This window comes from Carica papaya, chromosome 6 (genome assembly GCF_054855325.1).
Source record: "Carica papaya isolate Zhongbai chromosome 6, ASM5485532v1, whole genome shotgun sequence".
In the NCBI taxonomy this organism is placed as follows: domain Eukaryota; kingdom Viridiplantae; phylum Streptophyta; class Magnoliopsida; order Brassicales; family Caricaceae; genus Carica; species Carica papaya.
This window is the reverse complement of record NC_142314.1, coordinates 36,163,128-36,182,229: the sequence shown is the minus strand read 5'-3', so window position 1 is coordinate 36,182,229 and position 19,102 is coordinate 36,163,128. Positions and strand designations below refer to the sequence as shown.

General features: G+C 35.5%; 1 protein-coding gene across 4 annotated transcripts in view; it reads right to left on the bottom strand.

Moving 5' to 3' along the window:
- The window catches only part of LOC110809656 (ARM repeat superfamily protein), a 45,782-nt gene extending 27,331 nt beyond the window's left edge, over nt 1-18,451 (bottom strand). Inside the window, exons 1-14 of one of the 4 annotated variants that reach the window (XM_088223290.1) lie at nt 18,122-18,451; nt 17,136-17,321; nt 13,778-13,867; nt 12,341-12,414; nt 12,037-12,192; nt 11,305-11,425; nt 11,095-11,150; nt 10,787-10,841; nt 10,611-10,667; nt 10,406-10,507; nt 7,614-7,694; nt 7,476-7,528; nt 1,693-1,762; nt 1,140-1,203 (exon numbers count right to left, since the gene is read on the bottom strand). In XM_088223290.1, the coding sequence (XP_088079416.1) occupies nt 1,140-1,203; nt 1,693-1,762; nt 7,476-7,528; nt 7,614-7,694; nt 10,406-10,507; nt 10,611-10,667; nt 10,787-10,841; nt 11,095-11,150; nt 11,305-11,425; nt 12,037-12,192; nt 12,341-12,414; nt 13,778-13,867; nt 17,136-17,321; nt 18,122-18,226 (1,270 nt within the window). In that variant the 5' untranslated portion in view covers nt 18,227-18,451. Of the gene's footprint in view, nt 1-1,139; nt 1,204-1,692; nt 1,763-7,475; nt 7,529-7,613; nt 7,695-10,405; nt 10,508-10,610; nt 10,668-10,786; nt 10,842-11,094; nt 11,151-11,304; nt 11,426-12,036; nt 12,193-12,340; nt 12,415-13,118; nt 13,175-13,777; nt 13,868-17,127; nt 17,322-18,121 lie in introns of those variants that run through there. The other 3 variants (XM_088223291.1, XM_088223292.1, XM_088223293.1) reach the window with 3 other exon arrangements.
- Nucleotides 18,452-19,102: the final 651 nt, after the last annotated feature.

The following is a 19,102-nucleotide window of genomic DNA, read 5'->3' as shown; positions in this document are numbered from 1 at the left end:
CCCGATCCACCAGTCCCCTTTATCGCCATGTGCTATCACATAATCATTTACCATGACATCCCTGTCGAGTACAACTACATAAATATTCAGAAATTTGATGACATAAAGCAACCCTCTCCATCCACTCATCTCTCCAAAATCTCACTCTTTCCCGGAGCCGGTGCTCCACCTAATACGCTCATAGAAATCTCCACTCTCCCTATTGTTCTCTTCCACAAACCCACCCCGTGCGAACCCTTAGGAATTTTGAAAACCAACCATGCCCATCCATCCCGTGTCTGGCCTCAATGATTCTCCTCCAAAGACTCTCCTCTCCATCATGAATCTCCAAATTCACCTTCCTTGAAGGGCTCTATTCAAACCTGTCAAGGACCTCAAGCCCAAACCATCCCTCCATAGTGGTTGTTTCACCTTGTCCCAGGCCATCAAGTGATATTTCATGTTTTCTACTGTGTTGCCCCAAAGCAAGTAATCTTGGATTTTCTTCAGTCTTTTAGCCACACTAGCAGGCATTATGGTGCATGTATAATTATAATGTCACATGCATGTACAATAATTTTCATACTCATATCATGTAGTTAATTAATGGCCTCAGCAATAAAGGCTAATTAAACAAAAGACAACATTCAGCAACTTAAGAAAACTAAATTTGGCCATAGGTTGAGAAGTACTTAGTTCTTATCTGTTAGTGCAAAACTGTAAGGGAACAAGATCCAAACAAGCTAAGCTTAGTCCAAGTGATAGAATTGATAAATCCCGTGCACAATGAGAGACTCTAACTATCTTCAAGAAGCACCATCGTGCCTTTTGCCTATTTTGTAATTTTTTCAATTCTAGTAAAAACTAATTGATGAATGAATATAGCCTCACCGTCACTTTCCTTTAAAGATTCTAATTGCATCCCCATCAATAATTAAGAAAAGAAAAAGTACTGCAAGAAGATACATAAGGCATCAACTGAATTACTTTTTTTGAGATAAAAGTGAGTTATAGTATTAAATAGAGCGTCACCCATATACAACAGATAAGTATTTACAGATCAATAAGTATATCTACAATGTAACATAAATCATCAAAAGAGCTACGGTTGTGACCAAGCATCAGCTGAATTCCGTTAAAGCATCGAAGATATTAATTACCTTTAGCTTTGCTGCTAAACATCCCTGCAACAGCTAACAAGCTTTCCTCACTGGTCTCCTGGAACTAATTTACAAAAAATTTATACATATTACACATTTTTGTCTTCAGGGAATCCAGGCTCAACTTATTCACAAAATATATCATTTTTAAGTTGATAAAATCACCATTTCATATTTTTATGTCTATAAGCATCAAATTTTGAATCACTGAAATTGCCTAAAATATCAGGATTCCAATAAAATAACATGCTATGGCATTGTTGACAGGAGAGACTGAGATTACAATAGACAGAAGAGTCTGCCAACAATGTTCTGTAATAAAGTGACAGTCATATCAGAAAAGGGATATAATAGAAATAACCACATTAAGGATTAGTAATAACCACATTAGGAATTTGGTTGAACTTGTCGGCATTAGTACTGTGAATTGCAAACTTGTGATGAAAATAATCCTCAACAGAAAGCAGCTCTAAAGTGGAAAGTAAATGTAAGTGACTATTAATGTGTAGTTGAGAAAGCTAATGGGTGGATAATAGAATCAAAAAAAGTTCACCTGTACACTGTAAACAACTCGAGCAAGTGCTTTGACCATATCCTCCACAACATTTGTATTCTTAGGATGCCTAAAATACAGACATAATGCAATCAGTAGTGCCTCAAAAAGATACCAGGAAGCTTGACTTTTCTTAATTAAAGTTACTAACAATGTGATCAGTCACAAGTATGCACTGATGTAAGTTTATAAACCACAGTACATCCTTTGGAACTTCAATATATTACCTAAAGGTCGAGTATGATAGAAAAGAAAAAAGAGTCTGAAGAGTTTGACAATCAAACAATAAACAAAGTAGTTTCTTCAAAGTGAAGTCTTCTTCATAAGACAATATTAAGATTAGTGAAACATTCTAGACAAGACAGAAACTCAACAATCGAAACCCCCCAGCCCCCTCCTCCCATGGAAAATGGAAAAACAAAAACCAAAAACCAAACATTTTTAGTAACAAAATAAAATACTAAAAACAAAGCGCAAGTGTAACATGTTTTAGTAACAAAATAAAATACTAAAAGAAAAGCTCAGGTGTAACACCCTGCTGCCTATATTGGTAGTCCTATGGGAGATATGTGCAGTATAATTTGTGTTCTAAAGATCTTGAAGCACCAAAAGCTAGCACTTTTTGAGCAACTAGCTGAGTTTATGAATAGTTTATTGTTTTAAAATGGTATCAGAGTCAACCCAAACCCACTCACCTGTTGAATTTGTTGATTTTGTTTTATTAGATTTGGTTTCATGTTTAGTCTAAATTGATTTTGGAGAAAAAAAATAGAAATTTTATTTCTCTTCTTTTACGTTGTTACACTTATAGTATTTATATAATTCATAATCTACTGATAAGGAAATTTTTATTCTACTAGACTTTTAATTACATAACATTACTATTCTAGTTGAATTCTAATTATATTATCTAAATTAATTAAAAAATAACTAATTAAATAATAAAATATGATACTCAACATCCCCCTTAAATTAGTGCAGGAATATCACACATGTTCAACTTGTAAAATAAGTTCTGAAGAGTCATCCTATAATCTACAAGAAACGTACACGCGCGGAGGAGCCGAAAAAAGGCCCAGAAAATACTGATCGAAGCAGCTCGCGCGCAGAGGAAGCAGATCTGCGCTGGATTGCGAAACCAGAAGGCGAATGCGTGCAAAGGAGCTAGAAAAAGGACAAAAAAAGGCTGGTTGGAGCTGCTTGTGCACGAAGAAGGCCTGGTCGCGTACTCAGAGGCAGCCATGTGCGAATGAGTTAAAAGAAGACCAGAAAAAGTTGGTTGAAGCAACTCACACGCCAAGAAAAAGATCTGTCTGGCAAGACAGCGGCTCGGCTCAGGCTTGCTCAAGCAGCAGCTCAAATCGGCTCCGCTCAAAAAACGATTTGGACATACCAGATCGTGCAGCTTCATGCGAAGGAAAGCAGATCGTGGCGCAATCTGTGAAGCGGGACCTCGTGTGCAGAAATTAGAAGGCGGGATCGCATTGATAAGGGCAGATCTGTTCAAATCGAGACTTTCTGGTGGCTTCCCAACGATTTCTGGGCCGGATGGTAGCTTTTCCAGCGGCGTGTGTGTCTCACGCACTTCTGCTGCCGGTGGCGCGTGATGCTCACGCGCTCTATAAACAGTAACCAAAGTCGGGTGGTAGACCGGCAGTGAGTCTCCAATGCTGTCTAGGGAGGTGATAAAAGTATATCTGAATAAGTGGGTATCAACCCAGTCTATTGTGCTATTTTAGAGTTCGAAAGAAACCCTAAAATAGCTTTATTTGACTCTGATACCAAGTTGATTTTAGAAAAAAAATATAAATTTTATTTCTTTCCTTTTATGTTGTCACACTTAAGATATTTATAAAATTTTTAACTTGCTAATAAAAAAATTCTTATCATATTAAAATTCTAATAACATAAGATTGCTATTATAATAGAATTATAATAATATCATCTTAACTAATTAAATAATAAACTAATAAAATAATTAATAATTAAATATGCTACTCGACAGTCTGTTTGTTTGAGATCACGGGGATAATATCCATTCAACAAGAGGAGTTTGCAACACTTTGCGTCCTGCATCAATAGTGTTAAGAAGAAAAGTGCAATATATAATTGTTGGCTAAAAATATTAGAAACACCAACAGCTAATAGTTTTGAGCATAGGACCGAACCTGTCATGAACATGTAGTTCTATAATGAGCATGTTGTAGAAAACTACCATAATCCACCACATGGGGACGGGCCCAAACATAGAGATTCAACAACCCTCTGACAGTAAATTTATTAATAAAATGTCAAATGTCTCCACACCTCATTCAAAGTCACAAGACAAAACCAATGAGGTGAAAAGAAAAGTGATTTCTTTTAATCAGACGAAAAAGAATTACATCTATAGGCATCAACAACTGTTGAAACTATACACGAAATTTTCAAAAATAGCCAAAAAATCAATTAGATCCCAAGGTCCAATACATCACAGAGAGAATGACCCTAAAAATTACAACATTTTTGGAATCAATGACCTAATCCTATCACAAGATGAACAAATACGCTAAAAAGCTCTCCTACTCACTCCTTTCCATTAATCCGAAAATGGAAAGGGTGTAGGAGATACACAAGCTTCCTCTTGTCAGAAGGATCCTTTTCACCTCTTCACTATTGGTCTAAGAGAAAGCCATGGAAAAGTCATCACATCTAGAGCTTTGTCATCCTTACAACTCATCAAAGCAGAAAAAACTTCGTCTTCAGAAAAGGTCTCTTAATGTAATCTGTACCTCCTCACTCCAAGAAAACAAAATCCAAATGGTCAAGGTCAAGCCTCCACACCTCATTCAAAAATCTTTCGCAGCTTGCTTTGACCAATTATCATCTTCATAGACCTACTTTATCACTTCCATCCAATCCACAAAGTTGCACCTCTTGCAATGAGCAGCAAGACTGTGGTGAAAGCCTTGTATTTCTAACACTATCTAAAGAGATCTTAATCTCTGCTCTCAAGCAATGTCCTCAATGAGGACCAAATTAGTAAGCCAAATTCCAGCTCTCTTATGCATTCCTTCCTACTGGCCACAAGCCAGATATGGAGGTGAAAGCTAAAAAGAGATTAAACAGAGAGAAAGACGAGAGGGCAACACTTTTTAGTTTGCTATATTTTAACAATATGACTAGGACACTTAACTAATGCAATGGCCAAGAATGTGGTGAAACAATCGATTCAAGAGGGAGGGTTGGGAGCAAGATTCTTGGTAAAATTCAATATAGCCTTCAAGGCAAATGGTCTTGGAGATTCATGGGTGAAGGAGGGAGTGTGGAGAAAGATGATCAAGGGTTTAGACAACTCTAGTTGGTATGTTAAGGAGCCGAAGAAGCCACATTGAGTTGCATGGAAGAAAATCAACATGGAGAAAGAGCCTTTTCATAAGTACATTAAATGGAGAGTCAGGTCGGGAGAGGCTTAGATTCTAATAGGACTAGTGGTTGGAAGGTGCAATCTCTTTATGCAGTTTCCCTCTATTGTTACTGTCACAGAAAATAAAAAATATCTCAGTTAAAGATTCCTACAGGGAATCCAAAGGCATGGGAGATTGGTCGATTGTGTTAGCCAGGATCCTAAATGATTAGGAAGTTAATAACTATAGAAACTTCTCAACTCTTTATAGCAGGTGATGATTCCTAATGGGTCTGAAAACATTTCCGTATGGAGCCTCAATAAAAAGGAGATTTTTCTGTCAAGCCGTTCTATTTCTACTTGACCAGAAGAGAGAGGGCTAGTGAAAAGTTTCCAATCGAGTATGATCTGGAAGATGAAAACTTCTTTGTTTATTAAAAAAAAATATGGCACCATAAAGAAGTTTTTGTTGAGAAAATGAGGAAAACACTACAAAGAGAACAGCAGGTAAGTTATCTACTTGAAGCAAAGGAAAAAAGAACAAAACAAAAAGTAAAGGTAGATAAAAGAAAAGAGGTAAATATCCAGTGACTATAGCATCCCAGCTCCTATAAACGACAGTAAGGGAGACGTTAGAATATTTCCCATGAGTCTTGGCCCAAAGGGAAGCTAGAAAGTTCATCTTTTCCCAAATAAAATTATCCTGCAAAGATTGGTTATCAAGTACCTATTGATTTCTTTATCTAGATAGTCTAAAGACTAGAAAACAACCTCCTTCTGACGGTGGTATGGCATTTTCCCTAATCTCGAAACCACCAATATTAGTGTTGATGAAAAATTCCAAAGATGAAGGAATAACCCATGCTAAGTTAAAAGTGTAAAAAGCCTGATCCATAACTTACATACTATCTCACAATGAAAAAAGAGATGATTATGTGTTTCCTCTCCCTTATGGCACATAACAGACATGTCAAGAGACAAACCTTGGTTAAATCTACGAATTTATAGTAGCTCATTGGTGTTTAGCTGGTTCAAAATTGCAATCCATGCAAAACCAACCTTCAAGGGAACCTTGACTGCCAGAGTGTCTTGGTAGAAGTACTTCAGTAACAATTAGGATTCTTTGTAATATGATAAAAAAAGACTAGTTATAGGCATATGTACTCGATCGTTCTAGGGTCGCCATCCTGCAATCAGGGCGTTGAGAGGGTTGGAAAGATTGTAACAAATTTAGCACGATAAGGAGTTTATCGGTTTCTCTATCATTCAAACAACGGGAAAAGTGAAAACTCCAAGCAAGAGAACAATTGACTCAGTAAAAGAACTGGTCAATCAGGATTTTATGGTGGGATGACATGCGAAAAAGATATGTAAACTGGATACTTAATGGTTTATGGTCAGTTGCCCTTCCATAGGTCCTCCCAGAACAGGACCTTGGAACCATCATCCATTTTATACCAAGAGACGCATATAGATATTAAGTAAACTGGAAATGGCCTTCAATGGACTCTTGTGTTGGGTGGATTGCATGAGCACAGCATACCAACCATTCAACTGACTCCCGTGAATACTTCTAATTATTTTATGATATAAAGAGTTAGGTTCCTATAAGAAACACCATAACTACTTAACCAACAATGACAAGTTTTAGATGTAAGATTCTCAATGCCCACACATTTAAGAATGTGGAGATGTATTCTTTCATTGGATGAGCTAACCAGGAGAGGAAAAACTCTGATGAATGGTTGCTACTTGTGCAGAGGGGACGTAGAGACTTGCAACCACCTTTTGGGTGTACATTCGTCCATCGTCTCTGGTCTTTAGTTTACAGTCTTTTAGGTCTGAATTAGGTGGTTGATGGCTTTGGGGAGAGGAGTTGTAGTCGTGAAGGCCATTCAAAGAGATAAGCAATGTATAAGATTCATCCTTCTGGCTACCTTTTTGGCTATTTAGAAGGAGAAATATTGGAGCTTTTGAAGAGAGAATTTTCTTTTGATACTTTTAAAGATACATGGTTCTAGGCCTTTAGTCCTTTTTTTTTCTAAGAAGCCAACTGCTATGTTTTATTAAGAATTTGAGGGACCTTATTGATATTTTGTTAGTCATATAAATATCATTGAATAGGAGAGCTCTTTGGTGCCTTTCTTTGTATATAATCATTATTTTTTTTTCTTTGAAAACATTGATGCAAACGAAATCCTACCAAAAAATAAACCCTATCTACACATATAGAGTTATACTAGTAATACTCCTATTTCTAATCCTAGACCAGCAATAGTTTAGGAATACATCCTTAACCCCATTAGGACGCATCATCCTGTAGAAACTTGATGGTCCCACATCATGTTGCTTGTATACAACAAAAAATAAATCATCAAACTCAAGACAGTGAGCTTACATATCAAAGTTCTGAAAAAGAGTTCGTAAAGTCCATGCCTCAACACAAAAACCCTGCAAAATTGCAATATGTCAATATTAGAGAACGGGTAGCAATCGATAATGAAGAAGAAAACTTTGACACAAGATGTTCAATTACCCTTAAGATCTCAAGAACAAGAATGCGATGCCATAATGGCAAATCAAGAAAGGTAACCTTCACTAACATACTAAGGAAAACCTGCAAATACAAAGAAGTCTGAGTGAGAAAACTTGTGGAGTCGAAATATATGCACAAATAATGATCCTTTCTTTTCAAATGGAAAAGGAAACAGAAACAATTAATGATTAGTGAAGAATCTGACAGGTTTTGGAACCTAGCATGACACAATGAAACTAAAATTTTGCTATAAATAGATCTCAGTAGAAAAATAGCAGAAAGAATTTGTCCCCTGAATCTTCTTATAAAAAGTATCAATTGAATAAAGAGTTCCATGTAGACCATGATAGGAAAAAAGGAGTACATCAAAGTTTATCCAGTTCATATGTACATAAAGTTTTATTACAAATAATTACAAAAGACGAGTAGCATTTAGGGAACAACCAAAAAATGCAATGCACCCCTATAGCTTCTGCTCCTCCCTCTTGTGATCTTTTTTGTTAGACAGAGTTGTTACAGTTAAATCTAAGGAGGCATTACTTGTGGCATCTTCCCTATAGTTCACAACGGCACAGATGACTGCATTTTCTTCGCGAACCCTCCTTTTTCTGCATTCTCTACAACATGTTCATTACTCCTTCATTCTAATAGAATGTTAATTACTCCCTTTAAAACATAAGCATCAATGTTGTCCGGTAGGTTCCCAAAACATGGAAGAAAATAAAATTAGCCCTCAGTTTAAACAATTACATGGTTAATTAAATTGTTCCTGGTCCGAAAATCAAAAGGTTTCTGTTAAGAAGATTCTCATCAGGACAATGCCGAGCTACTTTCAAAAACAAAAAAGGATAATAACATTTCTATCCCATGGCAGAAAAAAGTACGTTGCTGACATTAAATGTTTTACTCGTTAACATTTTATTTAACAAGTAGATATATATCAAAGAGAATGTACTATAGGTAATTAGGTTAAAGGGATTAGAGCAAATTATATTTTATGTAATTAATTATCTATTTCATTTCTATGCTATAAAACTTGTATATATGAGATTGTATTATTCAATAAAATATACATTCAACCATTCCTAACACGGTATTAAAATTATAAGGAAAAAACTCTGCGCCTCCTTGACAAATCCTAATTGGCCTTCATTACCAAAATAAAACACAAAAACCCTAAGGCGCGAGCCTTCACTGCCGACCACCACAGACCAGCCTCCAATACCAAAAGCTGGCCTTAGCCGACGATACTCAGACCCTCCAAGCGGGCAAACCTGCACTTCACACAGCCAGCTGCAGTGCCTTCTGTAGCGCTCGCCCCAGTCCAGCTGCTAGAACCCAGGCACCACCTTCTGTCCAGCCGTACGCCGCCCTCCTGCTCAGCCACTCCAATCACGGTTGTTTCGTCCAGGGCACACAGCCGCGCACACCTAACTCCAAGGCACTTAACTCCTTTGTCGCACTAGCTAGCCTCTATCAGCTGCACTGCCTCCTGTGCAGCGGGTAAAACCTTCTCACGACTTTTTATTCAGCTTTAATTACTCTACAACTTTTAAAATATGGAGGTAACATTCCAAATTACTTGAACAAATTCACACATGAGAGATTCCATCTAAAATAATAACAAATTTTAGCCAATCCAGACTATTCATCGCTTTATTGGGAAGGACTACTTGAATTGGTCACAATTAATTCAAATCACTCTCAATATAAAAGGAAATCCCAGCCAACTCCTGAGAACTTGACCTAAACCAGGATATCTAACTTTTGATGTTTGGGATGAGAAAGACTCAATAGTTATAGCCTGGTTCTGGAATTTTATGTTGCCAAATATAAGTAAAACGGTCATGTTCCTGTCTACAGCGAAAGAAGTGTAGGATGTAATCAGGAAAATCTATTTTAAAGTCAAAGATACTGCCCCATATTTATGACCTGAACGCCAAGACATGGTCCACAAAGTAAGAAAATAGATCAGTCACAGAATACTACAATATGTTAAAAGATTGGTTGCAGGAATTTGACCAGTACTCCAGCCTTATTATAGATTGCAACAATAGCCTAACATGTCTCAGGTAGTTTGTGGATAAAGATTGTGTCAATCAGTTTCTCGTAAGACTCAACCAGGAGTTTGATCAAAGGTCCAAACCTTAGGTAAAGACGAAATGATATTATGAAATAAAGTAATTGCTATTGTATCTGCATAAGAAAGTAGGAGAGTGATCATGTTCGAATCTCGCCCCACGGATAGCTTAGCATTGATCTTCGAAGGCTCCAAGTGATGCTAACCGACAAAGGAACTAAGCCAAGCTGAAAACTCTAAAAGAAACTAGACACTAATTTCAAAATATTTGAAGATCAAGTGGGATTGCATTTATACTATAACAATAAATCGGTCATAAGTATTACAATTGATGCAGCATGACAAGACCAAGATATTGAGATTGATAGGTACTTCATCAAAGAAAAACTAGATATTAATTTAATATGTACTCCATATATACTAACTAGCTCACAACTTGCGGATGTGCTAACTAAAGACCCGAGTAATTTAGTTTTTCAGACCATCATTGGCTAACTAAGAATAAACAACATCTATTGTCTAGCTTGAGAGGAAGTGTTAAAGAGAGTGTATTATATGAAATTAAGTTAACAGGCTTTGGAGTAAATTAGGTTTTATGTAATTAATTGTTTATTTCTTTTTTTACTCTAAAAATATGAATATATAGGGTTGTGTATTCAATAAAATACACATTCAACCATTATTAACAATATACAAAACGGACAAAGCATACCTCACATTCAGTGATGAGAGACGAACTGTAGAGTCGGATAATGTGAGCAACTGAGCGCAAGACCAAGCGACGAAAATAAGGCTCCCCTGTTTCTCCTTCAAGCTGAATGAACATTGAACTCAATTTTTTCTCAACAAATATAGGAAACAAGGATGCTAAATGAAAGAAAACTTTCACAAGATATACATAATTAAAGAAAAGCTACCTCAGCATTGGTTCGAAGTGAAGTCATTAAAAGAGAACATATTTGGTGACGCAACACCTGTTAGATTTCCAGGCAAACTTTACAACTTGAAAACTCTTGCTAGCAGATTTTAGTAAAAAATAAAAATAAAAATCATGGTCAAAATAAAAATCATGGTCATGAATTTTAAAGATAACCTGTTCATAGGAAACCAATATCCTGAAGACAGCCACATAATTTGATAAAATGAACCTAGAAATAAATTTTTAAAGATAATCCAAATTAGTACCAATTTGTTGCCTATAGCTGAGAGCATATAGGTAACTACATCATTTTAAACATTGGCTTCTCTTGTTTGGGGTCTACAATGCTCTTTTCTGTAGAATTACTAGTTTGTCCAAACAAGAAAATAAAAACAAGACAGCTGGTTCGACAAATTATACAGCATCCTAGACCCCAAGCTCAAAAGATACAAGAAAGAAAGAGACATAAATAGGTTCCTCACTCAAGTATATCAAGCGCAAATGTCCTTTGGAGAGAAGCAACACGTAGCCAAGTTGCCTGGAAGACAAAGGCAAAATATCATACACCACGTAAAACATTTTTTTGTGTAAAATTATTAAACAATTCTAAAGTCCCTTAATTTAGGAACAAATGATAGATGACCAATTAGCAGATGTTGCATTATAGATTCTATTTTCAAATTACTACGTACAGATCCACCTGCAGCAAAAGCTGTCAGGTCTTCAAGCAAACGCAGTCCAAGCCTTCCAACATTAGTTAGGGTCTCTCTTCTTGATGACGAACCCCCAGAAACAAATTCATGCTCCGTTGACCTATTTACAGAAAATAATAATAATAATAATAATAATAATACAACGAAGGAGCATCTTAGAAATCCTGCAGCAATAACTGAAAAATAAAAGCACAAAAAATTAAAGGTCATTAATACGAGACAGCAGCTCAACCCTTTGCAGAATAAGCAAAGAAAAATCTCTCTCCCTGCCCCACCCAACAAAAGGAAAAAGAAAAAAGGAAAAAAAAAAACCATGAACCTTAACCCAAAGGGACGCCAAAAAAAAAAAAGAAAAAATCTATCCCAAAGCAACAGGAAACGATTTTTGAAACTCCTATATTTCATTCCAAACATACCCAAAACCCAGGAAACTTCACATGGATAGGGTAAACATCACATGTTAAAAGTTTAAGGTCAAGGAAGTAAGCAGATATATGCAACAGATGATCCATTTCCTGTCCGTTTCTAGTGAGATAAAAGAAAAGTCATAGATAATCATATAAACTAGGGATGTATTTGCATAAAAATATGCACATCCAGAGGCATGCATAAATGATAAAGACAGCAAAACACTTTGACCGGATGTACAAAGAGATTCACAAGTAATTAGTAGGTGCAAGTTCCCTATAATATTCATGTTGAAGAACATACTCCAAGTTATTGATGTTCCGACTAACATCTCCTGTAACTGATCCAGTTCTTACAATCTGGCCTCCTGAGCCAAACTTTCCCATAGGAAGAGACTCGGCAGAAACCACATGATCAAAAATCAAGGCTACTGCTTGTCTGAATGTAGCCGCAGCAGTACTGGAAACAGATTTACATGAAAAGAGATTTATACACTCAGGTTGGAAAGAAAGGCAACATCTCTAAGCAATAACAAGCTGCTGAAAGATGACCATTAAAAGAAAATGCAGGCAGCAGTTACTGCTGTCGGCAAACCAATTTAACTTACTTCCTCACACTGTCTGAAGATCGATTATTATCAAGAAGTCGAAGACAGATGCCAAGGGCTTGAGCCATATTGCTCTGAAAAAGAACAGAACATCATGGCTAAAAGATAGCAAAAGCTAAAGGCTGAGGCAGAGGTGAAAAAGGAACAAGAAGATGTATGCATGCAGAACCAATCCGTGAAATAAAAATATGAGAACTGGTAGATCAACTATTGTTCATCAAATGAAAACATCATAAGCTATATGGAGTCTAAAAAATAGGTATTTCATTAAAGACAATTTCTTACTTACGATGCCAGAAAAAAGTATAACTATACGACCTGTTTACTTCACCAGGTTAGTAAATTATTGCATATCTAATTCCATGAAATTGATTTGATTAAATAATGGTTGAACAATCAGAATGAAGATAGATGGCAAAGTACAGATAGTAAAAACAAGCATATCCTTTGTTTTTCAAACATACATATAGAAAAATTCATATGATATCAAATATATGACCTAGGAGCATCGCTCCCATCACCCATTCTCACAAACTTTGACTTGGTTAAGTTGATATTGAGACCAAAAACCACTTGGAAGCTCAGTAAATACAATCTTAGGTTAAGCATTGCCCTCTCACCCCGTTCAAAAAAACACTAAAAGTATCATCAAGCAACCTCCTCCTTCACCCTCACTCACCTCTAAATTTTTAAATCACTCCAGCTCTCTGGCTTTTAGCAACATTTTATTCAAGACTTTCATGACAACAATAAAAAATAAGGGGAGATAATAGCTCACCTTGTATAAGACCTTTGGAGGTCTTCAAAAATAAAATAGACCACCATTCACCATGACTGCAAAAGAAGTTGTAGTGATACAAGAGTTAATTCACCTACACCATTTATCCCCAAAACCCAATCTCCTTAATATATAATCAATCAATTTACATGATTGTAGGCTTTCTCCATATCCAACTTGCATAAGAGACCCTCTCTATTTCTGAATAACAGCTCATCCACAACCTAACTAACCACAAGAGTCGCATTCAGAATTTGTCTTCCTTCTACAAAAGCATGTTGACACTTGCCCACTATTTTAACTATCACCTTAGCCGTCCTTCTAGCCAATACTTTCACAATTAGCCTATAGACACTTCCAACTAAACTGATAGGTCTGAAATTCTTAATATTTGTCATTCCCTCTATCTTAAAAATCAGTACCAATAAAGAAGAATTTGAGAATTTAATAAAAGATTCAGATTCATGCAATTCCTTAAAAACTTGAGAACATTTTCTTTTATTACATGCCAAAATTTTTGTAGAAAATTCATGTTGAAACCATCAGAAACCAGGAGTCCAATCTACTAACTGAACTCCAAAAATCTACAAGCAACCTCCACCGTATAACAAGCAACTAGATTAATATTAAGAGAATAAAGATGCATATACAATACTCACCTCACTTTCAGGATGTAAACGTGACTGGAATATTATTAATATAGTCTGTAGAGTCTTAAGTTGAACACTCTCATCAGCCATTTCAGCATGCTGCAAAAATGTAAGCATTTTTAGACAAAAATAAGGAACAAACATGCAAGATTGCATTTGCATACTTTCATACATAAGAAGAGTAAGACTTTCATACATAAGAAGAGTAAATCTGACACGCGCATTTTTTCATACATAAGCATAGTAAGAGAATAAATATTATTAGAAAAACAGGAATATAATACAGGTATGGAGAATAAGGAATTCTTGTTTAAATTAGTCTACAGTCTTAAATTGAACACTCTCTTCAATACGAGAGAGCAACTAAATCTTTTTGCAAAGTAAGCAAAGAAACTCCCCAAGAAAAAGAAAATTATAAATCTAGACCCATAAAACTGCAAAATTAGCCCATCTACCTCAAAGATAATATGGACAGAAATCCATTTAAATCCGAATTGATCTAATAGAACTGACACATAGGCATCAACATACCATGTCCAAGCATCACCTACAGCCCACTCGCAAAGAGCACGAGACTTTACTGATAGTATCGGAAAGCAATTCTATTTAATTATCTTCTCTATTAGTATAAAACCTAAATAAGTTGTACATATGAATACATAATCCAGCAAAAATTTTCTGCACATAGGAATCACCACTAGGTGTCTTGTGAAGGGATGTCTTTTCTATTAAAATATTTCAGCAAAGCCTTCTTATGGCTAAAACTTTGGCAGACATTTAGGGGTAATTATCAAATAATCACTTGTATTTTGTTATTTGTACCAGATTCGTCCCTCTCTTTTTAATTGAAACTATTAGCCCCCAAAATTTTCCACCATATCAAATCAATATACCAAATAACAAAAATCAGTTAATTTCATCAGATCTTTTTCTTTGAAAGAGAAATAACATCCATTCACACGCACCAAGGAGGTGCAGCCTGTCTATGAAATTGACATGTCAAGCAAAATATCTATGAAGTCCCCAAAATCTTTTTCTAGTTGTTCTTAAAAGTTGGTTAGGATGAAGATAACTATAAAAAAGGACCAATATACCCTCTAACACAATAGATTTATTCCAATGTTTTTTTTTTTAAGAATAAAAATCAATGTATTATATATATACACCAAGGGGATAAAACCCATATACAAAGCTTTACAAACCTTTTGAAGTGTCTATCAAATCTCCAAGATCCCCATAAGTAAAAAGAGGAGAGGATGACCCTTAATCAAAAAACCAAAGATTTGGAGCCAAATATCCTTGAACCTGTTGAAAGAAAATTTTATGGCCTCAAAAGCTCTTATGTTCCTTCCTTCCAAATAGCCCATAAGGGGGCCAAGAGGAATAAGGCCTACATGCTTGTTATAACACTTATTTCCTTGGAGGCTCTCCTGCTCCCCTTTAACAGAACCAGCAATTACCCAATGAACCACTAGAAGACTTTAGGTCATAGACCAATATTGATATGAGATGGGTCACCTAAGAAGAAAGTGGTTGGTTGATTCTCCATCATTCTTCTATAAGTAGCATTCATTCACAATGACTTGTCCCTATTAATCAGATTGTCTATCGTCAGAATGCATCCTGTTGATGCTTCCCATGAAAAAAAAAAAAGTCACTCTTAAAGAAGCATTAATCTTCCAAATTTTCCTCGAAAAATTCTCATCAGCCACTTTGTTCTTTATTAAATAAGATTGTAGGATATCACCAAAAAACCCCTTTCAAACTAAGCTTCCACTTCGGCTCATCCATGGCTTCATTTGGTCTTTCACATTCAAATAAATGATTGAAAAGATCAACATATTTATTCGCGTTCCAGTCAATAAGGTTTCTTGTAAATCCACCAGCCAAGCATCATTGCCCAATGTATCGGAATATGATTCTACTACCATTGCCTTTTTATTCCCGGCTAAGGAAAAAATTATAAGGAAGTTTTTTGCTAGTGCTTCAACCTCAGTCCATTCATCCAGCCAAAAAAATTTGTGCCCCGATCCAATCTCCACTAAATACACTATTGAAATTCCTCCTTTCCTCATATTATTTTCTTACTTTATCCAACATTGTATAGTAGCCTGGTGTTTTCAGTATACCAGTCCTTCCTTTCTATCCCAAATTCGACTGTGATCACTTTCCTCTAGAAAATCTTCTGCTCTTTTCATGAATCTCCATAGCTTAGCTGATTCAAGGACCACCTCTTTGAGGCAGGCCTTTAATGACATCCCAAGCCACCAAGCAATAGTGAATCCTTTAAATCAAATGAATCGCAAAAAGAACTCTAGTGCAAAGTAAGTACAACGAAACAAACAACTTGAACTCCAAATCAAAAGATTATAGCTTTCACAGTTCCTATGAAGTAAACAAATGAATATATCGGAAAATTTTCCATGAGTTTTTGCCCATAAGGAAGCAAAAATGTCATCTTTTCCCATAAAATTTCTAAAAGTGGGGATTTATCTCCAAAAGACTGGTGATTTCTTTCCAATCATATCGTCCATAAACCTACAAATAGAACTCCTTACAATAGGGGTTTCGTTTTTCTTCCAAAATCTAACAAAGCTCGAGCTGCCAGCTTTTGAGATTCCATATGGAAGAACACAGCATGTGGCAGAGAGTAAATATTTCCTACAAGGCCTAGATTCCAAGACACTGCCCGAACCTTGTCAAGGGTGTGGAAAAAGGACCGAACAAAGTTATTGCAACTAGCTCTAAAAAGAAAAAGAAGATTTCAGCTATTTTACTGCTCAGGATTTTGCCACTACTTTGGGAGAAATAAACCTGAGAGCCTTCAGGAGAGGCTTCTTCCTCACAAAAAGTCAAAGGTTCTTGGTTGAGGAACCTATTTTTGGGGTTAATGATCACCAAATGTCCAGAGAAGAAATTAGATAGCTCAAGACTTTCTCATGTACGTGGTGGAACCCTCGGTGCCTTGTAGAGAATACACTTCTTTTTATACATAAACCAACTCTGTGCCACCACTGCAGCACTACACACACACACACACACAATGAGAATAACGGAAGAAATTTGTATTGTTTATTAAAGAAAAATGAATAACATTCCTTTCACAGTTCATTTATGTAATTAATTATTGTCTGAAGTTCATCCAATCAAAAGAGTCTTTGGAGAGAGTCTTCCTGGAGATTTCTTGACTATCGTATTTTAACAGCATAAATTTTTATATTAAAAATGCAGAAGTTTTTTCTTTCCTGAAAGAGTATACAATTATGCTAACATACAAAGTTAAAAACTATAAAACAATAAACTCCAAAGCTAATGTTGTTGCTGACAGTCAGAACACTATACATGCTTAGTATACATACAAGCTTACATCTTTTAAAGTAGAAAGAATTTCCTTCAGAGCCGATGGGTCAACTGCATCATGAGATATAAGCTTTTGCAGACAAGAAAGTCCTATAACACTAAGCTTGACTGTTCTGACTTCACAGGCCATTAGAAAGATCCGAAGTATGTCCTCATTGTTTGAAGTTTCACTAGGATTTGATAATGAACGAAGCTGCAAATGACAATTAGGAAGCATGTAAGTTTCAAAAGATCAGTACCTCTCAGGGAACCATATACATCACTTAATTCCACTATGTTTAATGCACTTGATGTCAGTTACTTGAACTAACTACTAGAAAATGAAATAATTGGAGGCAAATAATTTGTATGAGACTAATTTATCGAACTGAGTCCTAAATGAGGTGGTGACCAAGAAATTGTTTACAGAACAAATGCAACTTTCCTAGCCTCTCACCACTGGCCATACCAAAGTTCACTAAACTCAACATTTACGTTTAGATCATCTCACTACAAATAATCCAGAATCCAGAGTCCAGATTATAGTTCTTTTTTGCTAGCTACTTTCTTCTTTCTTGGAAACTAAACCATATATTGATCAACAAAATCTTAAAATCAAACTCAATGTTACCCCGTGTTCATCATAGACTCAGCACCAGTAAAATTTAAATTCAAATATTACATAAATAGCATTTGATAACTAAATTATAATCAGAAACAAGTGACGTTAACATCAACCAACAAAACGCGCATACACGGAAAGTACTCCATCCGGCGAATTACTATTACGTGAGCATAAATGATGCACACATATATATTCACAAATATAATGCATTACTCTTAAAAGCGACATCCATGCCGGTTCAAATAGAAGGAACCACAGTAATCACCGTAATCTATTTATTTTTTTATCCAATCACATGCCTATTCGCCTAAATATGTATACATTGACGCAGAAACATACATACATGTAGCCGTATATATGTATGTTTGCATTGCTATGCGAACACTGACCTTGAGTATGGCGTGTTCCGCCCCGTCCTTCACGGCGGGATACCTTCGGCGAGCCTCCGCAGAGAGAGCACGAAGATCGGACTCTAAGGCCGCCATGAAAGCCATCTGTGTTGAAGCTTTCTGGCTTTTGTGTTTATGCACGAGAACCTGTGCCCAGGTAATTCACTGTGTGGATTCGACGGTTAGGGTTTTTCTGTTAACGAGGTAGTTTGTTTAGGAAGGGAGAGAAATTAAGAGGCATCGAGATTGGAGAGAGATCAAGCTGAGAGGAAATTCAGGAAATTCAGCTTGCAGATCTTATGGGAGCATAGGAGTGTTAGCGAGGGAGCAAGACAGGGAGAAGACGAATATTTGCACGTGCCGCAGACACGTGTCTTAATAACTTCACATATCTTCGCCCGTGTCTGCGTTTTTTTTTTTTTTTTTGTGTGTTTAAAATTGCATATTTTAACCAAAAATAATTCATGAATTAAAAGTCATTTTTTTAACATGGAAATTTCAATTTTTCATTTTAAATAAAAATTTTAAAATATAAGTATGGAGTTTAATTTTAAAGCATATACTATAATTTTTATTTTTATTCTTTATAATAAAAAAAAATTTACAACCTTTAATTTAAAAAATTAATAAATAAATACTTTGAGCACCGTATAATAACGCAAAAATTATATTAACTCAAATATTTTAAAATTCAAACGTAAATTGTTATTTACAATTTTTTTAAGGATTATATATAACAATACGAAAATTATTGTTTACACTATTTAAAAAAATATTAATAGTTTAAATTTTAAAATAAATTTTAAATTTTAAATAAAAAAATTTATACCCACTAAAAATACATTAACGTTTTGATATAAATTCTCTTTAAAAAATAATTTAAATAGGCAAATTTATCATTCATGTTTGAGTAAATATATACAAAAATTTATATTAAAAGTTGAGGACTTTTTTATAAAAATAGAACAGTCTCGTTTTTTA